The 22398-nt window shown below is 49.2% G+C and overlaps 1 protein-coding gene across 5 annotated transcripts in view; it reads right to left on the bottom strand.

The window, feature by feature from the left end:
- LOC142590620 (uncharacterized) overlaps positions 1-22398 on the bottom strand; it is a 328406-nt gene that overhangs the window by 224573 nt on the left and 81435 nt on the right. For all 5 annotated transcript variants that reach the window (XM_075702951.1, XM_075702953.1, XM_075702954.1 and 2 more), the window contains exon 9: positions 6252-6314. In XM_075702951.1, coding sequence (XP_075559066.1) covers positions 6252-6314 — 63 coding nt within the window. The remainder of the gene's footprint in view (positions 1-6251; positions 6315-22398) is intronic.

Genomic DNA, 22398 nt, shown 5'->3' with positions numbered 1-22398 from the left:
GCACAAACAAATGTAGTTAACTTCAAAAACCAAGCACATATTGTTTTATTCAAAAGAAACGCAATTACAACTCTTCTGGTGGATTACATCCAGAAACAAATACTACTTGAACAATTAAAAATGTAGGTTTGTGCTACAGTTGTAAAGCAATACAGCCAATAAAGGAACAGCAGATGCGCATATAAACCTTTTGCATAGAGACGACTCGTAAAAAACAACGTTGGCAGAAACAGATGGAATTACAGATGGAACGTCGCGACCTCTATGTTCATATTCTGGCTAAAAGGATATAAGAACGACCGCAATATATAGGAGCAATAAAGAATGGTACGTGGCACGTGATTAGTTCTGAAGTATCTGCACGTTTTCCACAATAACTATTTATTCGCGGGAAAATTTCAAAGCGCTTCGTTGAATTTTGGGTAATTGAGACTTTTTTTTATTTTCTCACCTCTAAGATGTACCTTGGATACAGATAGAGACTTTTTTTTTCCTTACGGAATCTTACGGTGCATTATAACGTGTTATGCCCACTGATCTCCGCTAAAGGGAGCTGGATCGCGCTTTGATGGCTGAGGTATATGAGAGAAAGGGAATGGGTTCGGAGAGTTTTCAGGTATTTGTAAAGGAGAAACTGACTCACAGTGGAGGAAAAAGCTAGGAAGCTTACCAGCAAGTATGCAACCTGTATGGAGAGCAACATGGCAACAAATAACGTACAGCGGAAAGGCAGAGAGGCTGAGTGGGTGGCAGTGGAAAAGGCTGGGTGGCAGCAATGGAAAAGAAACCTGGTCTGAACAACTAGGAAAAAACGACATCAGGAAAGAAACGATTTATAATAACTCAAAGAGAAGCTCATTACTTTTCCAAACGAGATCAGGATGCCTCAGAACACGCAGTTATAAGGCGAGATATAAGAAGTAAGAAGAAGCATGTGCTTGGCTGCGGTAATCTAGGTAAACGATGTAGCATGTTTTATTAGAATGTGAAGCTATCTGCACAGCTGCTGATGCAGGCATCTCTGGCCTCCTCGAAGCCCTTGGGTTTAGCGAGAGCAGGGGGAAAGTTAGCGTGTCCGCAGTAAAGATTAGTAAGCGGCTATTGGAAAATTGATGGAAGAAAAATATAGACAACGGCAAACAACGGAGGCGTGCAAAACAAAGTTCGCAATTGGGGTTCAGAAAGTTTGGTTATGGGAATCCATCGTGACCTTTTTTCCCCTTTCCTTTTTCTCTTTTTAATAAAGGTAGGGCATTAGGAAAATACTGCGGCTGGCTAATTACCAGACTGCGGCTAACTACCAGTTGGCAAGTTGTTCACGAACCACTACCAGTTGGCAAACATTGGCAAGCTGTTCACGAACCTGATCCTCTTCAGCGACCTCAAATGGCTACTACGTGAATAAATTATCTATTCTGTTTTCCTTTTTTCCGATTTCATGCGCAATTCTAGTATATTTTATGGCTTAACTTCTACGCACCTCATGATACGCATAGGTGGAACAGTGATTATTATCTGGCAGGGAAGAGGCTCGTTCGCAGTTATACGTACGGTGGATAGCATATTATGAGCTAGTTTGTCGCTGAGGTTCCAATTGAGCCGTTACCACATATCTTGAATCAACAACTTACATTTCCAAATCAATTTTGTTCCAGGCTGTAGGCTTAGGCATAACATAAATACTGGTATTTATATTATTGGGCATAAAATTTTGGTCTTTTCTATATTGCTTTACTTACTCCAGATTGTTCTCATCGGGTCCGTTAGAGTCCAAAGCATATTGCACACAGCGTCGTTTATAACGCCCACTGGCCGTTCATGTGATCTCCACTGGGATCGGTGGGAAGTGCCAGAAACTACAACGTGATTCAAATGCAGCTCCATGTACAAGTAAGGTAAAATGCGCCATCCGCCCAAACGTAGCTAAGTGCTACAAAGGAAATCCAAACGGATTTCTGGACCAAGTCAAATTCTTTCTTCAACTGCGACGCTTTTCTTTCGCGGAACCCGTATGGATTTATTTTGTAGCACTTAGCTGCGTTTCGGTGGATGTCTCATTTACCCTTTAATTACTTCTCACCCCCTTACGGGCTTCCATAGAACAATTATATCAAGCTCCTTGTGCACTTATTTAGCTGCCGCTTTATAAAAATGAAGTGCGCGCAGTTTTTTGCTTTAACGCCATAAAAGTTGCTGCTTATCATGAATTTCATGCGCTGCAATTCAAAAGGATTCCGAGCATGCAGGCGCTTTTTAGCCCCGTATTACTGGTGAAACGACTCTACGACAATTATTTTTTTCCCTGTGAACTTTGGTACTCACAAGGTGGCGTTTTTGAAAGCTTTTAACCATAAGCAAGACTAAAACGGCGCATATTGCTACACAAGTTAAACAGCAGCAATAGACAGATCTAGTCGTACAGACTGGGATACATAGCGCAAAAAAATGACACTGGGACAAGCCGGAACACAGCACGAGCGCTAACTTTCAACAATTGATTTATTGCAGCTAGTGAGTATGTATATATATTCACTGGGACGCCACTGCAATAAACACACTGAAGGGAAGGAGGAAAACAGCCATGTGACTACTATGCCCAAAAATTCAAGCTTTTTCCTTGATAAAAGTATAGACGGCGTGCTAACGCACTCGTCACCTGCTCTGGCTATCTCAGCTGCTTCTCGCAATCTTATCCCTGTGGCGCAAGACAACAATAGTTTGTTTTAATAGAGGGAATCATGGTGCCGTCGCGTCACATTTTCTACAATGGGCAGCCAGATGCCCATCTATTGCGATGCTCTCCACTTTGTTACTATGCTCAGCCAGACGCACGTTTAAACATCTGCCCGTCTGGCCCACGTAGTACTTCCCGCACGGAAGTGGCATCTTATACACAACATTGCGAGTGCATGTAACAAAAGGATCTTTGTGCGCGGTAGTGCAACCAGGCTTTCGTTTCCTCATGGGACAGCTGAACACACTCAACCTCAAGAGTTTGTTAGGTGCTGTAAACACAACGTTTACACCAGAACGTTACCCATCCTTTTCTTTAGGTTGTGGGAAACCTTATGAAAGTAGGGAAAAACCGCCACTTTTCGTTTGTCCCTTTCTCCTTTCCTTTCTCTTCCGTCATCCGCTCTCTGCTCATCGCTCATGCATTAAGTTAGTTTCCTTTGACGATGCAGACCTTCAGCAACCGAGATAATGATATGTCTCGGATAGTTCGCTGCTTCCAGACTCGCAATGTTGTGTATAAGATCCTCCTTTCGTGTGGGAAGTACTACGTGGGCCAGACGGGCAGATATTTAAACGTGCAGCTGGCGGAGCATAGTAACACAGTGGAGAGCATCGCAATAGATGGGCATCTGGCTGCCCATTGTAGAAAATGTGACGCGACGGCACCATGATTCCCTCTCTTAAAACAAACTATTGTTGTCTTGCGCCACAGGAATAAGATTGCGAGGGAAATTGTAGAAGCAGCTGAGATAGCCAGAGCAGGTGACGAGTGCGTTAGCACGCCGTCTATACTTTTATCAAGGAAAAAGCTTGAATTTTTGGGCATAGTATTCACATGACTGTTTTCCTCCTTCCCTTAAGTGCGTATATTGCAGTGGCGTCCCAGTGAATATATATACATACTCACTAGCTGCAATAAATCAATTGTTGAAAGTTAGCGCTCGTCCTGTGTTCCTGCTTGTCCCTGCGTTCTTTTTGCGCTATGTATCCCAGTCTGTATGTATCCCACCAACACGCCCAAACTTCTTCCCTGCTATAGATCTAGTCGTTCTAAACATGCGATGACGGTGCATAGTGTAAAAAAGAACTAAGCGTTCGCAGCGTAAAGTTTGTAGCAAAGCGCACTTCAAGAAAGAGGTCAAGCTCGCGTTGTACAGCTGTGTCTGGCTAGCTACCTGATTCATTCGTTCGTCCGTCTGTTGCCTGTACGCCGAAGACTCCTCCGGTGCAAACCCATGCGCATGCGCGAGAAAGGTTAAAGGTAAACAGGAACGCGATTGGCTGTGCCAGTGGTGACGTCGTCGCTCTCCGTCGCCATCAAGCGCGCGCGTAGCAGTTTCTCTCCGGCTCCGAAATTGAGGCCGCGCATCAAACTCCTAAGGAACAGGCAGCTTTCCATCAGTAACGCCCCGAGCAGAACTGGGAACGAGCTCGTCTACGCCGTGCCGATCTTGCAGCCCAGGTACAAGAACAGGCTGGTGCAGCCGAGCGCAAGCAGCAACTGTCTACAGAGGATACGGCGGTACGTAAAGAAACATGCGTACGTAAGGAGCGGACGTTCCGGCCGTTTCGTGGCCGAGCAAGTAAGGGTCTGACCACCCCCCGGCGGCGTAGCGATTTGCGATTCCACTTTACCTGAAGGGTAGACATCTTATCATATGTCTACGGGCTTACGTCCACGCGTCCCGTTTCCGTAGAGACTTGATACTGCACCGGTCACGTGCGGCTGGTTACGCCCACCTGACCGCGCTTTTCCACGCACCGCCTTGCTCTTACGGCAAGCTGTTTCCTTTCCACTCCAGAGGTAATTTTGCTGTTTCTTGCACTAGGAACATTGTCAGCAAGACGTTTGTTATGCTGGGTGAGCGTATTTCGGACGTGTAGCATAGAAACCGAGCCTTGGCACCCGTTCACCGTGCAGCCACTCGTTTACTTTTGGACCCATCTTTTCAAAAGAGCGTTTTCATTACTTACAGCGTGCAATTTTCCAAAGTCACTCGCAAGACCTTCGGTATAAAGAACAGAACCCGTTATATGTGCTAACCCGTACCACCGCACAAATGTTTCATTTGACGTGGCTCTAGCCGTGTAATGCTCATTTGGTATTGTTTTGCAAAATATGTTAAGCTCACTGCAGGCGACATGTGCCTGGCCTGGTTCGTAAGTGCCACTTCACGCGTTGCTTGTTATTGCTAAAACATTCTTCTTGTGGTTTGCGTATGTATCAAGTTTGTAATCGAGCACTTTTTCCTATTCCTTTTGTAACAAGAAAAAAATATTAACATCTTCGTAAGAAGCATTGCTTCGCAATGTGTGCAACTGCGAAAAGCTGCTCAGAAACGGTAAACGAACTGAAATAAAGAGAGCCTTTATCGCATTATTTTTCAAATCTGCATGAGCTGATTGAGCCTCGCTTGTTCTTCGAGAAGCTTGGCGGCTTTTCCAGGGAAACGTCTGCCATCAGCGAGTTTATTACGTCCATCTGTATGGCATGCTTAAAAATGAAGTATTAAAGCTCCTGCGCTCCACTAAAGACGACGTATTCGATATTTTGCAACTAAAGTTAAATTAGAATTGAAAGCATTGTTATCGAAACAGAAACCAAAACAGAGCTAAACCCCACGTATAATATATTGGAAGACAAAATTAGCGATCTGACCAACCGCTCAGGCCGCTGGCGGCAGTACAGTAGCTCGGCCTCAGGATCCTATACGAGTGTCCACTCTTTGCGCAAATGTTTCTCTACAGGGATCCTTCCAAGCCATCGTTCAATTAACGGTCGGAATCAGCCCAGTGGTAAACACTGAGGCCGTACGTATCAACTTCACCGGTTAACTATTTGTGAAGACCGCTAAGGCGGTGATTTTAATACATTTTCCGGTGACAAGGTGCATTGAGCCAAAATATGTTTGCATCTTTGGCTGCCCCATGTTCTCTTGGCTTGCTCTTGTCACCGCGAGCAAATGATATTCATTAAAAATATGCAATTTCTTTTCATTCGTATGCATTGCGAAGCGCAGCTGACTCCAGCTTTCCGGACAAGCGGCTTCACAAGCTCCCGCCTCGGGTAACGGCGATGCGCCACCAGCAATTTTAGTAGAGGTCAGTGCTTTTGACTCGAGGACGGCCGGCTTCAAACCCTCCAACTTCGGACGAAAGCCGATGCTGAGATGATATCAGAAGCTACGTACCAGCTCAACGCTCATTCTGTGTACTACAGCTCACCTCGTGATTGTTATTGCTCTTATTAGCATTATTATTGCCCTCTTTACATAGCAAACAAATGAGCCGTACAAATTTGCCCAACTTTTCGTACTTTTGAGAAATCTTTCGCTTCAGTGCATGATTACTTCGCCGAACAAAGCGTGCAGCTCCGCATTGACTGCGCGAGAAGCTCAGTAAGCACGAGAATTGACGTTGTCGCCTCTATGAGGACCACCTAAAACTAGAATATTATTAGCTTGGCCGAGCCACCGTGACAACCACGTAAGCATAGAGCAAAACAGAAAACTCACCCTCGTGCCTGGCGCCGGATTAGTCTTCTTGCATTCCTTTAGGTCACCCAGGAACGCGGCTGGCTGTATTTGAGATAGAAGAACGAGATGGAAAGCAGTCAGACCGAATTGGAAGAACTCAGACACGCCACACAATTTCAGCAAGGTGCACAGTTTGCGCACGTATGGTGCAAATCAATTCAAGGTAATGCTAAAGCTAAACCGAAATTAAATTCTGTGGTTATCCGGCCCAAGCTAGTTCGAGCGTTCATTCATACGCAGTTCATAAGTTGTCTTCATCGCTCAGCCGTGACAATACGAGTATGAGGCATGCCGTAGTTGTGGTTTGCCGCTCTCCATCGCTTGTATTACCGTGGCCTGCCGATAATTTCGACGTTGATCCCCCGTTTTGCCACATGCGGCGATGATTCCCACCTATCGAAAATAATGACATGAGTTCGCTCGGTGCTCTTTCAGCAGCGCCCGTTGTCCCTTCATCTGGAAAGCCCGCTTTGGACGACATGACTATGCATGTAGGAAATATTGTGGCGTAAGCAGCTCCAGTGCACCCGATGTGGGTCACGTTTTTCGCCGTGTGTGTGGCCCCCACTATTAGCCTTTTATTATTGTAGCAGTATAGCACATGGGGGGCAGCGATACCTTTCCTTTGGCTTGCTTGCTCCCGCTCTGCTTTCTTTGTTTCTTTAGGCTCCTTAACTATTAGCAGCATAGGAATGGCGAAAGATGCCTGCCACGCAATGCACGCGTTCACATTGGACCACGGGGGCGACCTGCCCCAAAAGGCCTTGCGTCTGGAAAGGCCGGTCGCGAGGCAACCGCAGTTGTGCAACTATTTTCAGTGTTAACGCTAACATGCCACGTGGTGGATGCTCGAATGTGCAGCCACGAATATTCGTGTCTGAGCTTTCTGCCGAGCGAGTGAAGATGGTGCAACTATTGTATATGGCACCTCAGATTCCTCTTCAGAAAACCTGCTATACTTTTCTAAACTTTGTCCTGTACCATTTTTTCGCGTCGTCAGTAAGGCGTTTTGTCTATTTTTCTGTTTCGCTATTTCCAAATTTCCAAGTAAGCCTAGTGATTTTCACTAGGTAATTTTGGGCCGTATGCGTTAATCAGTGACGTCGTGAAAAACCCATTTCTCATTTACCTGCTTTCAATTGAATTGAAGTACTTTGCACTGAGCACTTCCGAATGACTCTAATATCCGTAGTAGGGGCATTTAACGAACCTTATAAGCAAGCAAGCGCATTAATTAATTTCTCTGTCTTCTTATGAACCAGTTCTTCTGCAGATATATAAGAAGATGCTAAACAGCAGAGAATACATCAGGAAGACAAAGTGAGGCCTATCATCCGTCATCTTTGTTGTTTAGTCTTTTTTGCACATAGCGCAAATGAACCCCCTTCTCTGTAGATCTCTCCGTGAAGTCATGGTGTAGTTGCAGCGCACATCACTATCCCATAAGGGAGCTTCGAAGCGGACATCTTAGGGCCATTCGACTAAGAGGTCCGCTGATTCGGCTTCAGCTACCACAATACCAGTTGTCTTGACCAAACTCCGAGACCCTGGCACCTTCTCCGGCCCTGACACCATGGACATTGTAGGCTCACTCTACGCCTCCTCGCATGGCGTGGGCAATTGTCCACAAAAGGGGGGCTTCACGACGCGGCACGATGTCGTACGGCGATAGGAACACTGCGAGTTTGAGCACCAGGCATAAAGGCCTGGCCGCCTAGGCGGTATGTATGGAGCTCTCTCCTAGGATCGTGAGACGTCCAGGACGTGTAATGCATTTATTGGATAGAACATTACGCCAGTACGTACAAAACTTTTCCTAAGCGCACAGAGCAAACTCAGCACCCCGACGGCCGAGGAAAGCAGGTTCCACACCGCGTCGAACAATGGTTCGCACATGCGGGCCGAGATGTGTTCGCAGACACTACTTACCGCTTCCCGCCACCAATTCTGCTCAGCGACGGTTCGGACACGCAGAATGCGACGCTCCAAGCAACTGCGACTACCGCAACGGCGGAACGCAGAGCCACTCGGCAATCCGCACTCACGCAAGCTGGTAAAGCACGTGAATGTCCCAAGGCCCGGTGGGGGAGGACACAAATAGATGGTCGCTCATGTACCTTGCCACCTGCCTCACGTGACCTGCACTCGTCCTTCCCCCTGCTGCACGCCTGCACCCCAGCGCCTGCGTTGGTGCGAAGGGACCTTCGCCATGTTGAGTGCGAGTGGGCTGCGACTGAAGGTGCCAACGAAGGCTCGAGTGAGAAAGACAGCGGGAAGATGCTCCCGAGGCGCCGGCAACAACGGCGCTAGCGAGAGCTGCAAAGACTGACGGCAATCGTTTCAGAGGAGGGGCCAGAAGATATTGGAAGGCAGAGGGTGGAGGGTCGCGAAGCCTGCTGGACATGGTGTTCTTCCTCTGTTGCACGCGCACACACAAGACACCCATGACTCGTGCAGGAATTGCAACGCTTCCAGGTGCCGCGAACCCAAGATCTGAGGCGTCCAATGTCTCAACCCTCCCTCTCATGTGACACTCCCGGGATTGCATGCCCCCGCGTGGGGTAAGCAGCACGGCACTTCGAAAACAAGACTTTGCACAGGGTGAAGGCTAAAGCTAGAATACAAAAAAAATATAGGCACTGAACGAAAGGCAAAAGGAAAGCACATGTGTCCTTTGACGTCTAGTCATGGCGGGCTGGAACCGTGGCGTGCTGGCCTCTATGCGGGAAATACCGAAAGAAAAAGGCGCTTGCTCGCAGAGGCAGAAAGCCCAAGTAAATCGTTTCTTTTACCAGAAAGGTCTGGAAATGCGAGAGCGGCTTCACAATCGTGATCGTCGCCTGAGGAGGTACCGATGCGGCCGCCTAAAGACTGTCGGAAACACCGGACGTGCTGTGTTCCCCGGACCCCCCGAGCTTGCTGGGCTACCGCGCGGCTCGTCTGGCCAGCAATGGTAGGCTCTCAAGTCGGCGATGTGAACGCGGCCCCTGTTTGTCCCCGTCTGAGGATCCGTCAGCTCACACACAAGCGGTGAAACTCGTTTCTCCGCTCGGTAAGGGTCTAGCCATTTATGACCCAACGCTGGAGAAAACCGAAGTGCACGGTTGCCTAAGTAACTGCATGGTTGCGTTCGAGCGCCAAGTCATCAGCCTGAAAGCAGACGTCGCGATGCATTTTGTCATCCTGTGCCTTCTGCCGAGCAGCTCCCAAGATGCCCTTTGATGTGGAGAAAGCGCGGGCAAGCCGGCCGCAAAGCTTCGCTGCGTACGAGGAAAGGTCACCTGGCGCATTCTCAACCTCTGCTTGGCTCTGCGTGACAATGATTCGCGGATTGCCCAGTTCACGGCCAAAGGTGAGTCGATCGGGGTAGAATATTGTGGAGTGGTTTTTGTACCGTCAGAATGGTAAATGCGAGTTGTTTATGGATTTCTTTCTTTCTTTCTATCTGTACAGGAACAGAAACAGGAGCAAAATCAAAAGGCTTAGTAGTTTGACAAACGGCTTTGCTCCAAATACAGTACGGCACGCAGGCCAGAATGCGCACTATGAGGAAAAAGATCACATACGAGAACATATTTGCTCACATGAGAAAAAACAGCTTTAAAAGCTTAAAATTTATGCATGAGGTGCGCAAGGCAATAAATAAGATATATGTAAGCATGGTGCCACGTAATGCTTTCGTGTTAGACGTTTCGAAATGAAACAAGCTCATTTAAAAAAGATTCAAGAAAATATAATGTTATTTTCTATCAAAGCTATTTTAAGCCTTATTTTGAGCTTGTGGTATCTATGCCTAGCAAGTTGTCCATTTTATTTAGCAAAGTAGGCACCTTATATGTAGTGCGCTGCCGATCATAAATAGCTGGTTTCCTTGCAGCCCTTCTAAAATAGGCGTGGAAAGGATACGGAAAGCTTTGAAAGCCTTGCAAGTAAAAAATCCTATTGCACTTTATATACTAGAGCAATTTGAAATAGTCCACTTGATTGACTTTTAACATATGATGCATTAGAAAAAGCGATTTTGTCCGCAGCTCAGGTAAGGCGCCATATTAGCGTTCAAAAATTCTCAGCACCATTTATTTTTTGCAAAATAGTGAGTTTTGTATAGTTGGTCAACATTGTTGTTCCCCGCACAAGCGCACGATAAGAAAGTCGAGAGTACAACAGAGTACTAGTAGAGCGTCTTCTTGTGCCACAGAGGTGTTAATTAATTTAATTTGTACATGCATCCAATGCTTCCGCCTAAATTGTTTTGTGTGCGTTCCGAGATAGGTGTTCCTCAGGCCACACTCCCACGAATTTCCGTAACCTGCTCTAACATATGCCCTTGGTAGGAAATGTATATCCTGAAATTTGGTGGCTTGTACACAGGAGCAAATATCATGCATTTTGTCTTATTAGCGTTCAGGCATAGCTTGTTAATTTTTAACCAGGGTGACAACTGATTGAGAAAATGATTCATATTTCCTTAAAGTTCACCCAGCAAAAAACGCGCAAAAATATATTAGTGTCGTCTGCGTTCGTTACTCATTTGGGACAATCTGGAATGCGGCATGGGTTATTTATGTATATATTCAATAGGAGAGGACCCAATATGCGCAACTGCGGCCATCTTTCCTTCACCTCAACATATGCTGATGACTAGTTATTAATTACCACCTATTCGCCATGGATACGTCCGAGACATCCCACGCGGCTCGCGCGCCCAAGCGTCGAGCGGTAGAGAACAGAGAGGAAGACGAGAAAATAAAATTGCTCTCAGAACTCAAGAATGCCTTCGCCAGCATGCAGGCTAGCTTAGCAAAGGTCGAGGAAGCTATAGCGCACCCAAAAAATGGGCTTAGGTGCACTCAGTGAACGAATAAGCAAATTAGAGGAGGTCGATGCCAGGAGGGAACCCAGCCCCGCTCCTTCGCAGGTCGCAGCACGACGTCATGTACTGGCACCACCGACGGAGGGCGCGATTCTCAGGGCCGTTCAAGCCTCCTCTCAGCCTAGCCATGGATAGTGCGGACGAGAACTTTAGTATCTGGCAATGGAACTGCGGAGGGTTTCCCAATAAGAAGCCGCTTCTGCAGCAATATTTAAGAACTCTCACGGTTAAGCACCCAAATCATCGCTATTCAGGAAGTTGCAACTAGTACTCCTATCAAACTCGCAGGTTATCTGGTAGCATCCTCACATTCAGGAGGTAGGGGAGTTGCTACCCTCGTCAACAAAAGGTACAATTGCCTCTCTCGCGACCTCGGCGCAGTTGGTGATGGCATCGAGTACGTCATGACTGAAATCCTCATGAACCCACCCAGAAAGCGCCTCAGAAGAAACAGCCTCTTTATCCTCAACGCATACTGCAGCCCCAGCTACCGCAGGGCGAGGGCGAACTCCCTCCTCAAGAGAGCCGTCAGCCTGGCCGGTGGGCACCCCCTTGTAGTCGTCGGGGATTTCAACGCCCCACATAGGGTGTGGGGGTACACCCATGACACGCCCAAGGGACGCGAACTGTGGCAGACTGCGATGGAAGTGGACTTGACCCTTATTACCGATAAGGATTTCCCCACTAGGAGAGGTAACTCCGCATGCCGGGATACTACCCCAGACCTCTCTTTTGTCAAGAACGTAGGGGAGGTCAAGTGGGTAAACACGGCTCTAGACCTCGGAAGTGACCACTACGTCATCGAAGTCTCCCTCCCGATTGCCCGCTATAAGACAAGGAAATTCAAGTTGATCGACTGGGACGTTTTCCGCAAGATCAGAGCCGAGCGCGCACCGATGGCCGGGACAGATTTTGAAGGTTGGTGCAAAGGGATCAGGGATGACGCCGCGTGCGGCAACCAAGGAGGTCGTCACTGAACTCGACGTCGACAAGATGGATAGCAGGTTGGCGCACCTGTTGGAAGCCAAGCAAGCCCTCCTCACGAGATGGAAGGGGCAGAAGCATAACACGAGGCTCCGCAAGAAGGTTTCGGAGGTTAACAGGGAGATCGAACATCACTGCAAGAACCTGTGTAAGCAACAATGGGATGAGCTCTGCGAATCCGTCGAGGGTCAGCTCAGATCAGGCAAGAGCTGGGGTCTGCTCAAACACTTTCTCGATGAGGGCAGCACCAGATCCAGCCAGAGACGATACCTCGCGCGAGCCATCCACCTCGCTACGGACTCTACCCCGGACGAGTTGATTGTCGACAGGCTCATAGACACGTACCTGCCGGTCGCGGATAGCTCTGCCCCTACCCAGTTCCCGGACTACGCGGGGTGTGCGGTGCCGGAGTTGGACCAGGACTTTACCGCGGCCGAGATCCGAGATGTCCTCTTCTCACCAAACGTCAAATCTGCGCCTGGCCAAGATGGCGTCACTAACAGGATGCTGAGGAATCTCGATGATGAGTCGATCGACTTCCTCACTGAGAGGATTAATGAAGTCTGGCGTAGTGGACAGGTCCCCACACAGTGGAAGGCGGCCTGCACGGTACTCATCCCCAAACCCGGTAAAGCACCAGGAATAGAGAATCTAAGACCAATTTCCCTGACGTCGTGTGTCGGTAAGGTTGCAGAGCGTGCCCTGCTCAACCGGCTCAAGGTGCACATCGAGGCCAATGACATGTACACCCACAATATGATTGGTTTCAGAGCCGGCCTCTCGACACAGGACGCCATGAAGCTGATAAAGCATCAGATCATCGACCGGAGCACGGGTGATACCAGAGCCATCCTTGGATTACACCTGCAGAAGGCGTTCGACAATATCTCACACGAGTTCATTCTCCAGTCTATTGCCGGCCTCGGACTCGGGAAGCGGACCTACGACTTCGTCCGATCCTTCCTTAGCCAGAGAACTGCCAAGCTCAAGATCGAAGGATACATTTCGCAAGATATCACCCTTGGTTCACGTGGCACGCCTCAGGGCTCAGTCATCTCGCCCACATTATTTAACATCGCAATGATCGGACTTTCTAAGGAGCTCACGAAGATTCAAGGAATCAACCATACCATCTACGCAGATGACATCACCATCTGGTGCGTCGGCGGGAGCGACGGCCAAGTTGAAGCCGCCATGCAGAGCGCCATCGATGCGACCGAGCGCTTCCTCTGCCCCACTGGGCTCAGATGTTCTCCATCGAAATCTGAGCTACTACTCTACAAGAAAAGACCCAGAGGCGGCGGCCATCGTGATTGGAAACCGGCGTCCGAAAGCGAAATACGGCTTTTCACTGGTGACGGGTCTCCGGTGCCCAGAGTCGCCTCACTCCGAATATTGGGGATGTATATCGAGTCTAACGGTGCCAATGGGACCGCACTCAGAAAGATCACCGCCAAGACGGAGAGTGCTCTCGGCCTCATTCGGAGGATCACCAACAGGCACCGGGGAATCAAGGAAGACAACCTCATCCGCATTATACATGCTTTTGTTCTCTGCCACCTTCCATACTCAGCGGCCATGCATAATTGGCATGTTGCAGAGAAGAACAAGCTCAATTCACTCATCAGAAAGGTCTTTAAGCACGCCCTCGGCTTACCTGCAAGCACTCACACCGAAAACCTGTTGAAGCTCGGAGTCCACAACACGCTCGAAGAAATTATCGAGGCACAAGAGTACTCACAGCTGCTCAGGCTATCCGGCACCCCGACGGGCCGCAAGTTACTCGGCGAGATGCGCCTCAATCCTGTCGACCAGTGCCCCGACGCCGTGCGGATTCCCAGCGACATCAGGTCTCACCTGCACATCGCGCCCCTTCCCCGCAATATGCACCCCGCAAACAACGTCGGCCGACGTCGGGCCAGGGGTACAGCTCTACTCGAGCATGTCCGCAATAACCACATTGAGGCAAGCTTCGTGGATGCCGCGGCATATGTCCAACAAGAGGCATTCGCCGTCTCCATCGTAGACTCCAATTCAAAGCTCACTTGCTGCGCTACGGTACGCACTTCGAGGCCCGTGGTAGCCGAACAAGTTGCAATCGTGCTGGCTGTGCTCGATGGTCGCAGAGAGGCAATATATAGTGATTCCAAGGCAGCCATTAAGGCCTACCAAACCGATATGGTCTCCCCCCAGGCCCTCCGCATTCTCCAAAGCGCCGAAGTATCTCTCCGCATTCTCTCATTTGGTTTCCCGCTCACTTGGGGTCGATTGAGGGTTCTCCCTCTAACCCTAACGAGGGCGCACACGGGGCCGCGCGAGGACTCACTGACCGCGCCGCCTCAGCAGTCGCCCAGCCCCGTGGGGAACCCTTGCTTACGTTTAATGAGATCACCACACACTACTATCTGTCACGACGGGTCTTCCCCCTCCCGCACCCCGCCTTATGTAGAGCGCGGGCGGTTACCCTTCGACTTCTACAAGCCCGTGCATACCCTAACCTCGCGGTTCTTCATGCAATATACCCTGAAAGATATCCCAGTGCGGACTGCCCTGCCTGTGGACTAAGGGCAACATTGGACCATGTGTTGCGGGAGTGTGAAGCCATCGGCTCCTCCTTCAGCGAGTATAGGTGGGCTGCGCTCTTGGGCAGCGCCGAACTCAACGACCAAACCCTGGCCGTCCAGAGTGCCCGCGATCGGGCCGTCAAGCTGGGCTTGGCGGTCCCTACGTGGGACTAGCCGGGTAGCGCGGGGTCTTCCCTGCGTCTTCTCTGGACCAAAATAAAGTTACTTCACTCACTCACTCACTATTCGCAGCGACTGGTTAAGTAGCTTTTGAACAAGTCAAGTACAATGCCTCGTGTATATCACACGAGCTCCGGTTACGTAAAAGGACGTCATGACAAACGGTATCAAATGTTTTGCGTGGGTCAATAAGAAGCCCAACTGTGTATAATTTTTTTCTCATAGTTATCTATTATATGATCCTCTAATTTTGTATCGTGCAAGGCTGACCTGCCATGGAGCGCATGACAGTTCGCCAGACAGGCTGGATCGACGTTCAATGCTGAAAATGCAAGTTAAGGCTGACTGAAATCAATTTCTTGGGTGACGTCATATCTCAAGACGGCATAAAGCCAAACCCTTCGCCGAGCACATTACTGGGCGAAATGCCTCACCCGGCAGACAAGGCGGCAGTGCACCGGATGCTAGGAGTAGCAAATTACTTCGGCAAGTTCATACCTCACCTGACCGATCAAATGAACCTTCTACGCAGTCTTTAAAAGAAACGCACTATTTTTGAATGAACTCAGCAGCATGCTCACGAATGGGCAGTTATTTGCGAGCATTTAAGCAAACCACCGCTGCTTGCTATCTTTGACTCCTCTAAACAAACAAGAACTTCTGCAGGTGCCTGAAAATGCTGGCTATGGGCTGCGCTTTCGCAGCGTTACGGCGACGATTGGCGGCCAGTTGCCTATGCATCTCCTGCTATGACTGCCGCAGAACAAAGATATTCCCAGATAGAGAAAGAAGCGATGGGCATTACAATTGGCTGCGAAAAATTTCACCACTTGTTATATGGTCGCAAAATTCTTATTGAGACCGGCCACTGCCCGTTAATCGCTATCGCTTCAAAAGCGATTGGTGACATGCCACCACGACTTTTTTTTCTGCGCTTGATTACATATGACTATGACCTTCATTTTGTGCCAGGCAAGAAGCTGCTCCTGGCTGACATGCTCTCAATATCGTCGCCAGCCGCAGCTGTTGATGCTACTGGATCCAGCGAGGATGTTCACGCAGCAAGCATGGTCTCGGATTTAGTTAGCAAAAAGTCAATGAATCGCCTAAAGAGGGAAACCGCAGCCTATCCCGAGTTGAAAGTTGTTATAAACTACCTAAACGGCAAGGGAAGATTCGAAGGCAATTTGAAACCATTCGCATCCGAGTTAACTCTTGTCAAAGGCATTCTGTTTAAAGTATGCAAGGTAGTAATCCCAATGTCATTGAGGACAGAAATGCTCGAACACATTCATGCAGGGCATTCATCAAGGGCACAAGCCAAAGGCAAAAGCTAGACATTTGGTTTTCTGGCCAAGTCTTAACACTGACATTGACAAGGCGGGGCAGCTTGCCGCAAGTATTCTTACGCGCAGCAAAGTGAACCTCTAGTATTAAGGCCTCCACCATTGTATGCATGGTACAGAGTAGGAGTCGACATCTTCCAGCAAGGTGGAAGTTCATGCCTATGCAGTCTGTTACGCATTGACCAATTTTCCAGAAGTAGAAAAACTGATCGAATCTTCCACCAAATCTGTATTCTAAAAACTGAGTGCCATTTTATCCAGATATGATATCCCAGTAGAAGTGTGTAGCGATAATGGTCCTCCATTTGCGTCTCATGCATTCGCACTTTTTCTTCTAGATACGACTTTCATCATCTGATTTCAAGCCCGCGTTTGCCCCAGTCCAACGGCCTCGCCGAGAAAGGCGTTCAAATTGTAAAACGAATTATGAAAAAGACTAGGGAAACGAGACAGGATTTTTGGCTTGGGCTGCTAAGCTACCATTCGTGCCCTCTCGAAGACGACTGCCTGATCGACTACGCAACAATAATAACTTTAATCGAGTCTTAGAGGGAAGACGCCTACGCACGATACTTCCGGACTGCAGCCAACATTCAAGTATTCACGTGACTAAACACAAGCAGCCCGAAGCTCGTGGACGATGCCTACCAGCACTCAAGAAAGACGATGTCGTAAGGATCAAGGACAAGTCAAGGACCCGCAGGGCACAGGTGCTAGGGCCAGCCGCACCAAGGTCGTATGGGGCAGCTACGGAAGATGGCAGAAGGTTACGACGCAACCGGCGACACTTGCCGAGGACGCGCGAGAAGTATCGTAAAGAACTATTGGAAAGTGAGCTCTCGTCGAGCGACGATAGCGATGACGCCACCGAGCTATAGTTTCCCCAGCGTGTACACAACAAGAAAAATCGAAATCGCGCACCAGCTTTGGGGCAGAGTGCGCAGGTCCATAGCCAGGACCATCAGAGACAGGGTGGTTCTCAAAATCCCAGTCCTCATCCAGTCCTAGGCAGATCAGCGTGGCAGACAGGACCGCCTGATTGACTACGCAACGATAACTTTAAGTAGCATAGAGTGTTATATGTCTGGAAGGAGATGTATCGTACAAGGCTCACCTGCCATGCGAGCGCATGCGCCGCTACCACCATGCGACTAAACTAGACAAAGACTACCCGCGCTTATCATGCAGGGTACGATATATATACCTACCTCGTCTTATTAATAAACGTTCTTTGTTGGTGATGTGTCGCATCTGATACATGGTGTCAGAAGTAGGAGCGTCGCTTCTCGACGCACACACGATACAAATTTAAGCAATACTAGCTCGGCAGAGTGAGAGAGAGAAAGAAACGTTTACTATTCGAAACAGTATCCCGAGCGTGGCCCAGTATCACCCCAAGGTGGGAAGGCTCCTAAGTCGAGGAACTCTCTGGATTCGGCTGCCCTCTTGGCCCTGGCGACGAGTTGTCGTTGGTCTTCCAGCTCCCCGAGGGAGAGCTCGGCCTTGCACGTTTCGATTAGGTGGTCTTCGTTTGTTTCTTGTGCTCGTTCCATTTTCGGTGCCTTCCTGCCACGGGCATTCCAAGATCAAGTGTCAGGGTGTCGGCATCATTGAAGAATTGGCAGAGGGTAGCCGTGGAGCGTTGGCTAGAGGCGCGCATTATCGTTCTGCGAGTGTACGTGTTACTTTGCAGGCATCTAACGATCACGCTTTCTTCTCTGCCGAGTTTAGGGTGCAGTGAAGCGTACACTTGACGCTAGAGCCTGTAGTGTTGTAATAAGGCCGGATAGATGGTGGGTACGGCCTCCGCCTCTTCTGTCACGAGTCGGCGAGCGCGTGGGGCGACGGGAGCCCGACTGACGCGCTCGCGGGCAGCGACGTGACCCGCTTCGTTCGCCTGTCGTCCCTCGTGTCCGGGTACCCACGTTACGCAGATGTACGGGAGCGGAGTGCTTCGTCGCTTTAGCATCTTGAGTTCATCGGCCACGGCCCCGCGAGAAGTTTGTATGGGCGGCTTGAGAGTCGGTGAATATAACCGCTGCGTTTGTGCCTGTGGTGGAGGTGCGAGCTCTGTCGCATTTTCAGTCGTTTCTGGGTTACGTCCCTTCAATGTTGCCGATGCCAGCTCACAGCGCCGGGATTCTACAACGCTGAGAGTGTACGCGTTTCGCTGCGGATACTTGGCCGCGTCAGTGTAGCGGGCGACCGGGTCGTGCTTAATCTTCGTTTGATGGCCTTGGCTCTAGCCTGTCTTCCGCTCTTGTGGTATATCGGATGCATGCTGCGCGGGATACGTGCGCTGCAGATGCACTCTCAAACGTCTGATGGGATTAGCTCTTTGTTGTCCGTGTCTGCGACGTACGTCTCACTTTAGAGTTCAGGTGTCGGAGTACCGATATCCCGGTGGGCGTGAGCTTGAGTCGTTCCAGTTGGCCGTTCTTGTGCGCTTCAGCGAGCTCTTGCCACGTGTTGTGGACGCCCATCGTAAGGAGACTTGTTGTGGAGGCCATTGCGGGGAGTCCCAGGGCGACTTTTATTGCCTTCCTTAACATGATGTTGACCTTTTTCTATTTCAGCGTTCTTCAAATCCAGGTACGGCGTGCCGTATGTGATGCGGCTGGTGAGCAGTGCTTGTATTATTCTTAGCGTATCATGCTCCTTGCCCGCTTGAGAGCCTTTGGACTAGGTGTGCGAGTTGCGAAAGGATGCGATGTAGTCTCCGTAGGCTGGCATCTCTCGATCCATCCTTGTGGATGGGGAGTCCAAGTATTCGTATAGTGTCGACTTCCTGGATTGTTGTCCGGTTGATGGTGATGCTGGGGTCCGGCTCTTCGCAGCTGGGTGGCCGGCCTCTCATCGTTCTTTCTTTCAGAATGAGGTGCTCATACTTCTCGGGGACGCAGCAGAGGCTGCAATCACAGAGATAGCTTTCGATGGTGTCTACGGCTTCTAACCTGCTTTCTTGCCTTCCAGTGTTTGTAGCTCTGGTCCAGAGCGTGATGTCATCAGCATACATGGCTTGACGCAGATCTGGTATGGTCTCGAGGAGTTTGGGTAGCTTCATCATAGCTTTGTTAAGAGTTACGGCGAAGTGATCGGCCCTTTCGTGGTACCTTTGTTGGAAAGTAGGAAGCTTGCCCTGTCGGTGTTGCTGATCCCGACGGTTGCGGTGCGGTCCATCAGGTAGTTTCTAACGTAGGCGAAAGTCCTAGTGCCACATCCGGTACCTTAGAGGTTGTGGAGGATCGCGTCGTGGCTAACGTTATCAGAGGCTCCATTGATGTCTACAGTGACTATTGAGTATTCGCTTCGAATGTTTAGTTGATTTAGGAGGCCTCCTTTTAGTTGTAAGAGCACGTCCTGCGTTCAGAACTGCTGCCTGAAGCCTAACATGGTGTCCGGTAGATGACCGTTGTCTTCCAGGTTTTGGGTAATGCGGTCGTGTACCATATGTTCGAAAAGCTTCCCCGCGCACGAGTTGAGGAAGATCTGACGTAGGTTCTCCAAGCTGAGAGCTTTGTTGGGCTTGAGGACCATGGTTTTCTCTGAGTGCTTGCGTACAGCAGGTAGCTCTTTCTCCGAGCACTCGTAGTAACGGGAAGAGAGCTTCGGTGGCCTGCTGCGGTAGGTTGCCGAGGTGTTTGTTAATGATCCGGCCTTTACTGGAGCTGGTGTTTCTAGTCGGCTTGGATAGGGCTACATGGAGTTCGGCCTGCGTGAAGAGTCGGCCGAGTTCTGGATTGGATTTTCCGGGGTATTCTTTGCTGCGAGTTAACGCGGAAGAGGGTGCACGTCCGCATCGTTTATTTTTTATTTCTCGCAGGAGTAATTGTTTTGATCTGGCGTGGTTGTGGATAAGACTGTGGAGATGTTTCTTCTGTTTCATTTTGGTCAGTTCATTGGCCAGGAAAGCACGTAGGTGCTACCAGGTCTTCTACATGCTCAGCGTCCCCTGTAGCTTGTGACAGAAAGCGTGCCGGTTTTGCATGGCGAGGTGGTCCGCACAGTCCATAGCCAGCTAGGTAAGGAGAACGATGCGTGTCTTTAGCTTGCTTTCAAGCTTTTGTTGCTTCCATCTCTTCAGGATGCCACTTCTGGCCTCCCAGAGGTGGAAAAGGTGCGCGTCGACCGCGGTCGTATCGGCATCGGATTGTACGATCTCGGTGTGACTTTCTGCTGTGTCATTTTCGAACCACTCGTCTCTTTTTGAGCCTCTTACGGCTCAGGGTCCCCTGTAGCTTGTCACAGAAAGCGTGCCACTTGTGCCTGACGAGGTGGTCCGCATATTCCTGAGCCTGTAGGTAAGGAGAACGATGCGTGTCTCCAGTCTGCCCAGACTCCAGTCTGCCCAGGGGCAAGATCGACGTTAGTGTCCTTGGAGAGGCTGTTTCCAATTTTCGTCGCTTAGGGAGGATTATTCCAGAGGGTGAGTGTGTTGCTGGACGGCATCGTGCACTCTAGTACCCTTTCTGTGGTGGTACGATAGCCCCATGTCTTGTGTGAGTCGTTGATGTCCGCCATTATGACGAGTTGGTGTCTATTCGTGGATTTCTTGATTTCTCGTACAAAGTGATAGAAGTCCGGTAGTTGGGCGTGAGGGGGCTGTGCACGCTAGCCACGAATAGGCTTTTGCGCGTCCTTTGTTCGGGTAAGACGTCGATTTTGTGCGTTCTGTCTCGTTGCTCTCTACGTCGTGTTTTTGGGCTGTGCGAGTTTTCCTGAACACTATGGCAGTGCCTTGGATTTGTGCTTATGTGGTGTATCCTTGCAGTCAGCCATGCTGTGTGTTGGTTGCTTGTAGTCCTGTGACGTCGGGTTGATTCAGCTTGACAAATTCCTGCAGGTTATAGTGCCGAGGGCGGTATGATCGACAGTTCTAATGCCATATGCGTATAATTGAATACTCGTTCTTTGCCTTGTGGTTAGGAGTCGCCATCGTCGTTGGATTTGAATTCGCGTCGGCGATCGCGAGTGGGCGACACGGAGCGATAGTCGTTGTGGCTGTTTGCCTGCGCCTTCTTCCGAGTGGTTTGGCCTGAACTGTCAAGCTGTACCTTAGTGATGTAGTTGTTCTTTACGTGCGCGATAAAATTGTTGAGCTGTGACACGATCCCATCGATATTGGCGGATTTTCTTTTAAACCCATATTTGACATCATTTGTAACAATAAACTTATCAAAAACTTCTGCTGCCGATATAATTTTGCTTTCATATTGACACAAGATGCTTTCAAATCAGGCGCGCCTGCCCCCTCCTGTGTCTGTCCAGTTGCTTACTGCTACCTCAGAAAGATAGTGGCATTCAAGCAGGCAACGCGGGCTCACAAGGCAAGTGCGATCGGAGCAGCGTGTCATCAGCGCGGGACATGAGGAAAGAAGAAGGGGTGCGGAACTCTTGCGAAAAGACTGTCTACGTTGAAGTGAGATTCTCGCTTGGCTGCCTGTCGGGCACGTGTTCGCCATACGTAAACTGATTAAAGTACCTCCACTCAACTGTTCGTGACAATATACTTTTCATAAAACAGGAAGAAATAATACTGGACGATAATTGTACATTTCTGTGGGTTGACTTTAAAGATAGGACATACCTGAGCAATATTAAAGTTATTGGGAAAAATGGCCGTAGTAAAGGACAGGCTGATAATATCGTCAAGAGAAGCTGATACTACGTCGGCCACGTATTTTATCGGTGCAGGTTTTACTCCGTCATATATCCAGCAGTAGAATTGTTCTTGATCTTGTTTACAATGTCATGACATGTGACACGGTTTTATAGAATGATGCTGGAAATTCTGTTTTTATTGAACAATAGATGAGCTGCATCTCCGTCACCGGCATCACGGGAATCACAGCTAGTCACGGAGTAATTATTCATTGCCGTTGCTGTGCTGCAGCCACTGAAGACACTCGTTTCTGCCTCTATAGCGGTTACACTGTGGTACATTTTCTCACCCAACAATCCTCTGCCCTCGTGCTAGATTGCCCTTGGATCATTGCTTATTCTGTCGAAAATATTTTCGTAATAGTTCATTTCGGCGCATTTCAACTCACGACTAAGCTGGATTCTGAACTTTTTGAACTCAATATACTGATGTCACGTATTTTATAAATGCAATGAACACGGTATTTCTTTATTTTTATAAAGCATTTGTACTCTATGCTTCGTTATCTTTTTCCTTT

This window comes from Dermacentor variabilis, chromosome 8 (genome assembly GCF_050947875.1).
Source record: "Dermacentor variabilis isolate Ectoservices chromosome 8, ASM5094787v1, whole genome shotgun sequence".
NCBI lineage: Eukaryota > Metazoa > Arthropoda > Arachnida > Ixodida > Ixodidae > Dermacentor > Dermacentor variabilis.
This window is presented reverse-complemented; position numbering and strand designations above follow the sequence as displayed.